General features: G+C 65.8%; 2 protein-coding genes across 5 annotated transcripts; both read right to left on the bottom strand.

The window, feature by feature from the left end:
* Positions 1-233: 233 nt before the first annotated feature.
* On the bottom strand, positions 234-3,969 carry JOSD2 (Josephin domain containing 2). Of its 2 annotated transcripts, none has more exons than XM_077747380.1 (5): positions 3,685-3,969; positions 2,979-3,138; positions 1,457-1,582; positions 616-810; positions 234-511 (listed from the first exon to the last, which is right to left on the bottom strand). In XM_077747380.1, the coding sequence occupies exons 2-5, from the start codon at positions 3,122-3,124 to the stop codon at positions 412-414; spliced, it is 567 nt and encodes a 188-aa protein (XP_077603506.1). In that variant the 5' UTR covers positions 3,125-3,138; positions 3,685-3,969; the 3' UTR covers positions 234-411. The 2 variants fall into 2 exon arrangements, with proteins under 2 accessions (XP_077603506.1, XP_077603507.1); XM_077747381.1 differs by having other exon boundaries at positions 3,727-3,969.
* A 239-nt stretch (positions 3,970-4,208) lies between these two features.
* ASPDH (aspartate dehydrogenase domain containing) lies at positions 4,209-7,745 on the bottom strand. Of its 3 annotated transcripts, none has more exons than XM_077747333.1 (7): positions 7,735-7,745; positions 5,878-6,022; positions 5,551-5,635; positions 5,309-5,458; positions 5,004-5,224; positions 4,770-4,924; positions 4,209-4,396 (listed from the first exon to the last, which is right to left on the bottom strand). In XM_077747333.1, exons 2-7 carry the CDS (start codon positions 5,934-5,936, stop codon positions 4,353-4,355), a joined length of 714 nt encoding a protein of 237 aa, XP_077603459.1. In that variant the 5' UTR covers positions 5,937-6,022; positions 7,735-7,745; the 3' UTR covers positions 4,209-4,352. The 3 variants fall into 3 exon arrangements, with proteins under 3 accessions (XP_077603459.1, XP_077603457.1, XP_077603456.1); XM_077747331.1 differs by lacking the exon at positions 7,735-7,745 and adding an exon at positions 7,293-7,349; XM_077747330.1 differs by lacking the exon at positions 7,735-7,745 and adding an exon at positions 6,452-6,569.
* Positions 7,746-7,836: the final 91 nt, after the last annotated feature.

Below are 7,836 nucleotides of genomic sequence, written 5' to 3'. Positions count from 1 at the left end.
TTCTAGACTGCCCCTGGTCTCTCCCACCAGCTCACAAGGGCAGGGATTTGTGCTTTTCTCTGCTATGCCACTGATGGGGAAACTGAGGCCCAGAGAGGGTGGGCGACTTGCCTGCACTGGCAAAGCTGGTGTCTGAGCTCCGGCCCCCGGCAGTGCCCGCCTGGCGAGCGGCCTCCCTGGTAAACGGCAACGGGAGGCAGGGGACCCCCAGTCAGACGCGGGCCAGGCCGGCAGCAAATCAGCAGGTTTATTGAGGCAGCAGCGGCACTGGGGAGCAGGGGGCGTGGGAAAGGGGCTGGGCCCCTGAGGGCTCCGCGAGGTGCGGGGCCCAGCCCTCCCCGGGCGCTCAGGAGCCAGACGTGGAGGCCCAGGGACGGCGCGGCCGGTGGCCCGGTTCTCTCCGCCGCAGGGTCAGTCTGTGCGCAGCCAGCAGCCCCTTTCCTCCACGTCCTTGGTCACCACCAGCAGCACCTCGCACAGGCCCTGAGCCAGTGCCCCCGCCAGGAAGGCCCTGGGCAGAGGAGTGAGGACACTGAGGCCCAGGGGCCCGCGCGCTGCCTCCCGCGGCGGGGTGTCGATCGCCGAGTCCCGGCCCCAGAGTCGCCTCCCCCTCACCTGACTCCGTCCTCGTCCCCCAGGGCCTCGGGCGCCCGCAGCTTGGAGTCCAGGTTGTAGTAGACGCCGTCCACCTGGCGGAGGGCCACCCAGTGCCGCCGGCGGAGCGGCAGGGACAGCAGCCCCAGAGACATGGGGGAGGGCAGGTTCAGGATCAGTCCCAGCACTTGGGGCAGGGCCAGCTGGGACAGGGGCCTGTGAGGGAGGAGTGGGGATGCCACCGTCTGGGCCCGGTGCTCGTGAGCCCCTGCGGGCCCAGCGGTCCTGAGCCCACGGGACCCAGGCAGGCGTGGCAGCAGTGGCCCCCGCGCCTGCCCAAGGGCTCTCGTCACTCAGCCCACCCTGTTNTACTGCCGCAGCTGACCAGCCAGCCGGCCACCAACGCAATGTGCTCCCCATCTGCCCAACTCCGCCTCCAGTCTCACCCCACCCAGCCGTCTGTCCGTCCATCCATGCAACTAACCACCCAACCACCTATTTGCTCTCCGCCGCCTACCGTCTACCCTTTATCCACTCAACCTCGCATCCGCCCATCCACATACACCCCATCCACCAGCCACCTACTCAACACATCCAACTACCCATTTGCCACCCAGTCACCCCATCACCATCCACCTACCCGTCCCTCCGCAGGCCCGCCCTGTCCACCGTCTCACCTGCACCATCTGCCAAGCCGTCGGTCGGCCATCCATCCACGATCCACCCGTGCCAACCTTCCACCCATCTGCCCCTTCTTTCTCCCTCCTGCCCACCCGCCCCTTCTGCCCCGTCTCACACCGACTGCTGTCCCACAGCACCCACTGTGCCAGGCTCAGCACACGTGAAGCGCCCAGGGTCCCACCTCCTTCTGTCCCACCACACGGTGGCCAGGCCCAGCCCCTGCAGGGCCGCCATGATCACGTTGACGTCATAGTTGCCGGTGCCCAGGAGGCTGCGATGGGGATTCAGCCGGGAGTCTGGGGCCAACCTGGTTGGGGAGGGTCAGAGCCTGAGACGGAGCCCCTGCAAAGGTCTCGCCCTCCCCACAAAGCAGGAGTGTCCTGGGGCCCTTGAATCACCCAGCCTTGGGACTGTCCCCCTCCTGCAAGCGCCTGGCTCTTCAGCCCCAAGCCCGATTCCTCCTGTCCCCGACTCTCTGCCCTGTCCCATAACCACATCTCCCCCACTCAGGTCTCGTCCTCCTCCACCTGGACCCCCATCCGGCGTCCACCCCCGACACTGACCCCCCGGCCCCCCGCCCTCCCTGGTGCCTTGTCGCCCTCAGCTGGCCTCCTAGCCTCAGTCCCACCCCACCCTCTCCCAGCCACCTGTCCCCAACCGCGTCTCCTGTGTCCCCTCTCAGCCTTTCCTCCTGCTGTCCCCCAGCGCAGGAGGCCCACCCTGCCACCACTTGGCTCTCTGGGTCCTGCCTTCTCTGAACAGTGGCTCCTTTGTTCTTTCTCTGGGCCCCTGATGGCCAGGGCAGGGGGAGGGGCCGGAGAGGGAAAGTCTGGGTCTTATTTTCCTGTGCATCTGCTCCCCTGGCCTCCCTCGGGGCAGGGCTCACACTGGCCTCCCCTCTGGGTCTCCAGCGTGGCCCTGGTGTACAAGAGTTGATGGCTCCCTGTTGTGAATGACAGACGGGATGAATAAATTCTGTAATGATCAGGGTGAGGGGCTGGGACTCTGCCTGCGGGTGCTGCGGGCCCACAGGAGGGCTGTGAGCAAGAGTGGGGAGACCGGGTCCTCTCTGGGTGCAGCAGCGTGTGGGTTACTGACAGGAGGGAGGATCTGGGAGCTGATGCGCCTGAGCCAGGGCCAGGGCTGTGGGGACAGAGAGGAGACAAGACAGAACAATAACAAAGAAGTGATGTTTGAAGTCCTGCATAGTGAGGAGGAACATTCCAGGCTGCTGGGAGAAGGAATAGCCTCCAGGGACTGGGGAGGAATCTGGTTTGGGGGGTTCAGTAAGATCTGACACTGCAGAGGACCGTGGGGACCAGAGCATGCAGGGCCTTGGACATCAGGCGGCATGACTCGGGACGTCTCCCAGGGCTGCGGGGGAGCCACAGGAGGGCTGTGAGGGAGGGCAGGGTCAGCACTGGGGCCGTGTGTAGTGTGGACTGGCGGAAAAAACCAGAAGCTGAGAACTGGAGGGGATGAGGGTCCAGAGAAGACAAGGAGAGGCCTGAGCTGGGGCCGTGGCCGTGGCCAAGGGCAGGTGTGAGAGGCGACATCTCCATCTCTCAGTCCCGGGGTTCCCCAGGCGGGTGATGGGGCAGCAGAGAGCCCCGGGGCTCTGTCCCGGCCCTGCCAAGAGACCTAGGCGGGTCGCTCAGCCTGGGAGCCCTGCTCCTCCAGGGGTCAGGGCGGGCGACGGTCACCTCTTGCAGATCTCGTCGGCAGCCTCCTGGCTAAAGAGCTGCTGCTGCAGGACGTTGTTGAGGGCGTGGACGGCACACAGCTCCAGGCGTTGCCGCTCGTGATAAACGGAGGGCCGGCTCGGCTGTGCTCCTGGGGCCTGGGACATGCCGCCCTCGGCTCCTGCTTGGGGGTGCGGGGTAGAAGGTACTCAGGGGCTTGGGATCTGGAGGCCCAACCTGCCAGCGGGCCCTGGGGGCACTGCCATTGAGGTGGGTGCTTAGGGCAGCCTGAGGGGACAGGAGGCCCCTGACCCTGCTCCCCAGGTGCTCTCCTGGCAACAGGGTACCTCCATCCCCTATTACTCGGCAAAAGGCTCTCCTAGTCACCTGGCAACAGAGGACCACCCCGCCACCACATCTCTAAGTGAAAGGGTCCCTATGGTGGTCATATAGCAACCCCCCTCCCCTGTCCCTAGGTAACAGGCTCCCTCTCTGGTTACCTAGCAACAGAGGACCCCGGCCCCACTAGGTAACAAGTCTCTTCTCTGGTTACTTAGCAATGGAGACATCCTCCTCCCCCTGTTTCTAGGTAACAGGGTCCCTTCTAGTCGCCTAGCAACAGAAGCCTCCCCTCGCCTATCACAAACAACGGGGTTATCTTCTAGCACTCGGCAACAGGGCCCCCTCCCCGGACACCAAGGAACAGAGCCCTTTCCCCGACCCGTACCCCAACCACGGCGCTCGCCCGTTGCCTGGCAACGCCCCTCACCCCGCCTGCCTCTCTGCTCCCCGAAAGCAGGGGCTCCCGCATCCCCCTGGGCGGTGGCTGTGGGCTCCGAGTGCGGGGCGGGCAGCACGGCGCTGACTGGGCGGGCGCGACGCGCACAGCTCCCGGCGGCCCTCGCGTGCCAGGACTACGGCTTCCGGCGGCCCCCGCGAAGGCCCTTGGCTCCTCACGAAAGTTCCGGGCAGTTTGGCCCCGGAAGTCCACTGCTGCCTCGAGGACGCGGAACCGCAATTCCGTCCCTGCCGTGAATCCCGGAAATATGCCGTGCGAAGCCCGCCCCTTCGCGCACGGCCACGCCCCCTGGTGCTCAGAGGATTCTGGGAAATGTAGTGGGTAGTAGGCTCTCGCGATAGCTTCCGGGAGTGTTGCTCCAGTGAGTGCTTTCCCCCCAGTCCCCCAGTGATGGCGCCAGTTCTGGTGTGAAGTCGCAGCGTGACGTCACAGGAGGGAAACAAGGGACCGGAGACACTAGACCTTGCAGGGAGGAGTCCCCAGTATTTACTGAGACAGGAGGGACGTCCGGGGTAGCCGAGGCCAGGGCAGCAGCGGGCTGGTAGTGGGGGGACGTAAATGAGACGAAGACGTCCACTAGGGAAGGAGGAGCCTTCTCAGCAGAGATGGATCCCCGGCCTGGGAAGGAGCTGGCAGCAGCCTGCAGGGGAGATAGAGGGAATAAAAGGCTGGGGCAGAGAGATAGGGAGAGATAGACACCTGGTGGCAGGGGTGGACCAGGGTGGGGGTGGAGGAAGATCTAGAGAGAGGGACAGAGACCGGAAGGGAGATGAACAGAGACACACAGCGAGAGAGGTGGTGGGGTCCCAGCGAGAGGGGGACCCAAACTGAGAGAAAGGAGGTTTGGACAGAGCTAAATACGTAAGGATTCAAAGTCGTGGACTGGAGGGTGAAGGAAAGACAGAAATAAAGATCAGTCAACAGAGACCGAATCAGAACTGCAAACCAGACGGAGGCGGAGACCCAGGCTCTGCAGGGCACGGGGGGCCCAGGGCTGGGGGAGGGGGCCGCACCCAGGAGGCTGCGCCAGAAGGCGGTAACGGTGGCAGAGCCCGTGACCGCGCCCGGCTCTGCGGGGTTCTCCCTGTGGGTGTGCACAGCGAAGCTCCGTCCTGCGGGGCCCGGGGGGCCACTCAGCTCCACGTCCACCACGTGCATGTCTGTGAGGCTGCGGCAGGCAGGGCGGTCAGTCTGGCCGACCCGGGCCCCAGCCTGGACCTCCCCCCCCACCCCCCACCTTAGCTCACCTGAGGTCAGCCACAAGCACTCCAACCACGCGGTCAAAGCCCAGGCTGGGGGCAGCCAGGGCAGCGGCCGCCATGGTATTGGAGTTGCGGGGGGCAAAGGGGCAGAGCCCGCGGACAGGCCCTTCATAGAGCACAGTGCGATGCCCAGTGCTGCGCACTGCGGCCAGCGGTCCCTCAAGCCGGAAGCTATCGGGGTGCGTGGCCATGGTGACACGAAGACTCTGGAAGGGACAGCCAGGGTGAGGGGATCGGGGAGGTCTCTACAGACCCCCTCCGGATCGCCTGGGAGCTCAGCGGGCCCTCACCTGGAGGCCCCCAGCCGCGTCCAATCTGGCGATGTCCTCCGTGCCCCACAGGGCCCCCCGGGCCACGAACACAGCGTGGCCCCAGCGGTGCGAGGCCTCCAGGAGCCGCTGCTCTGTGGCCTGGTCCGCCAGGGCTGAGGGGGACCCCACCTGGGGCGGACGAAGGTGGGGAGGGGCTGAGGTCAGCGGATGGATCCCACTCCAGGGTGAGGTGGGGCCAAGGCCGACTGGGCGGGGCTCACCAGGAGATTGGCGTAGCGCAGGATCTGTGCCCCCGACTCCTGGATTACTTGGGGATGGGCCACTTCCACTACAAGGTCGGGGTGCCTGGGAGAGGGGAGAGATGAGGGAGGGCCTGGGAGGGGTGTTGGACCTCTCCTCCTCAGATTCCCGCAGGGTCTCTGGAGGCCTCGCTCTTGAGCCTGGCCTGAGAGGGGTAGCAGGATGGATGGGCTTGTGTCCTTTCTAGTTTGGCCCAGAGAGGGTGAGGGACTCGTCTGAGACCGCAGCACCTAAGGGAGGCCAGACCAGGAGCTCCAGGGAGCCCCACTCCTGGTGAGATCACTGACCTCTCCCCGAGGGCGCCGAGGTTCTGGAGCTGCAGGGAGGGGGGCACGGTCCCTGCCATTCGTCCTGGGTCACGATTCCAGACAAAAACAAGTTCGAGGCCCAGTTCTGGTCCCTGAGTCAGCAGGTGAGAAACAAGGGACTGTCCTGGGGAGCGGAAGGGAGACTCAGCAAGAGTGGGATGGAGACCAGAGAGAGGGGGCCTGGGGCCCAGAGGGAGGGGCCTGGGGCCCAGAGGGAGGGGTACAAAGACCAAAGGGAGGGAGACAGAGACCAGAGGGAGGGAGATAGAGACCCAGGGAGGGAATGGCACAGATGAGGGAGGGGTACACGGACGCAGGCGGCAGGCAGGGGGCACACAAAAACTTGGGTGGAGGACAGAGAATCCGAAGGGCGGGACAGGCAGGACAGAGACCAAGAGAGGGGGAGGGGGGCCTCGCGGGGGGAGGCGGTGGAAGGTGCTCAGGCAGAGCCGGGGTGCAAAGACATGGGTGAAGTTGTGTTTGTGGAGGGCACAGGGTTTTGGGGCCTCAGAAAGAGGCCTGGGGAAGGGGGCCCAGAGGGTCAGTGACTCACCAAGGCGGCCGTAGCCCACCACCCCGACCCTCCTCGGGACCCCGTCAGAAGCCATGCCCTTGAATGCGGTGGTCTGCGCGAGGTCTGAGCTCCGGCAGCTGCTCACCGCCCCCTCCCCTCCAGGCCTGGGCAGTGGCCGATCTTTGGACATTTGACCCTTGATCCTCTCCGGAACCTTCCCCTCTCCCCCACAGTGGCCCAGCAGAGAGGGTGCAGGTTCGCTAGGTGGGGGCGGGTGAGAATCCTGGGGCAGCGGGCATGAGGACTTGGGGTTCCAGGGCCCCGGGCGGCCCTCCCCGTACCCAGCTCCTTCCTTCCTGCATTCTACCTCCTCCCTTCCTGCTGATGTGGAAAATTTCCTCTGCAGTCCCCAGCCCCCCTTTCTGGCCGGCCAGGTTGTCATGGAAACTGCATCCTCCTTGGGGTGGGGGCAGAGAGGGCTGGGAGTGAGGGAGAGGAGACTGTGATGGGGACTCTGGGCTCCCCGTCTGTCCCTTGCTCCTGAGTTCGAGGCCCCATCTTTGGCCTGCGACCCCTCCCCCCAGNCAGCACCCGAGTTTCTTGTCAACATCCCTCCTCCACGTTTTCCCCCCTGACTCTCCCCTTCCCGCCTGTTGCTGTCTCAGGGCCTGTCCCTGGACCTCGGGTCCTCCAGCCCCGCCCCGGCTTCTCTGGGCCGGCAGCCATTCCGTCCCCAGCTGGGCCAGGCCCACATCTCCTCCCTGCCCCAAGTTCCCGGGGAGGCCCGGCCGGGTCTCCGCGCCCCAGGCCGCAGGAGCTGCAGCCGCTGCACCAGCCCTCTCCCAGTCTGCTTGCCCTTCGGGTCACCTTGACTTCTCACCTTTCACGCACCCTTCTCCCGGCCACGATGCCATCAGCCCCGCCCCCTCCCATCTTGTATTCTCTCGCGCGCGCCCGGTCCTCCCCTCACCCCCCTCATTGGCCAAGAAGCCTGTGAGGCCTGGGGAGGCCCCGAGGTCCCCTCAAGTGAGGCCCAGCCACCTCACCCTGCAGGTGCCTGGCACTGGAGATGGCGGAGGCTGCGGCAGCAGCGCGGCTCCCTGCCCCCAGCCACCACCTGGTACCCGCTGCAGTATTGCCATGGCAACCAGGATCGCGCTGAAGGAGGACGGGAGAGAGAGCATGAAAGGCAGCCATGGGGGGAGCCGGGCTCAGAGAGTCCCAGGTCGGCAGGCAGGAACAGACAGACACAGGCAGACGGGCGAGAGACCGCAGACGGCCAGGGCAGAGGCNCTGTCCTGGGGGACCCCTGGGACGCCCACCTGCGGGCTCCTGTCCCTCGCAGGGCTCTGGCTGAGCCCCCGCCCTTCTGAGTTACAGCGCAGCCCCGTCCCACTTCCGTGCCTACCCGTCCCTCCTGCCCC

The sequence above is a fragment of the Crocuta crocuta genome, unplaced genomic scaffold (assembly GCF_008692635.1).
Source record: "Crocuta crocuta isolate KB4526 unplaced genomic scaffold, BGI_CrCroc_1.0 scaffold334, whole genome shotgun sequence".
NCBI lineage: Eukaryota > Metazoa > Chordata > Mammalia > Carnivora > Hyaenidae > Crocuta > Crocuta crocuta.
The sequence above is the reverse complement of the archived record's forward strand: the minus strand, read 5'-3'. Positions and strand labels throughout refer to the sequence as shown.

Excerpts from the sequence above, each read along its gene's own strand:
- JOSD2 (XM_077747380.1), bottom strand. The coding sequence starts at position 3,124 with ATGTCCCAGGCCCCAGGAGCACAGCCGAGCCGGCCCTCCGTTTATCAC. Across the intron at positions 811-1,456 it reads GTGTGGTGGGACAGAAGGAG|GCCCCTGTCCCAGCTGGCCC; the intron begins GTGGGACCCTGG and ends CCTCCCTCACAG. Across the intron at positions 512-615 it reads GGGGACGAGGACGGAGTCAG|GGCCTTCCTGGCGGGGGCAC; the intron begins GTGAGGGGGAGG and ends TCCTCTGCCCAG.
- ASPDH (XM_077747330.1), bottom strand. The coding sequence starts at position 6,506 with ATGGCTTCTGACGGGGTCCCGAGGAGGGTCGGGGTGGTGGGCTACGGC. Across the intron at positions 5,636-5,877 it reads CTCGGCGCCCTCGGGGAGAG|GCACCCCGACCTTGTAGTGG; the intron begins GTCAGTGATCTC and ends CCCCTCTCCCAG. Across the intron at positions 4,397-4,769 it reads CTTCTGGCGCAGCCTCCTGG|GCTGCTGCCAGCTCCTTCCC; the intron begins GTGCGGCCCCCT and ends TCTCCCCTGCAG.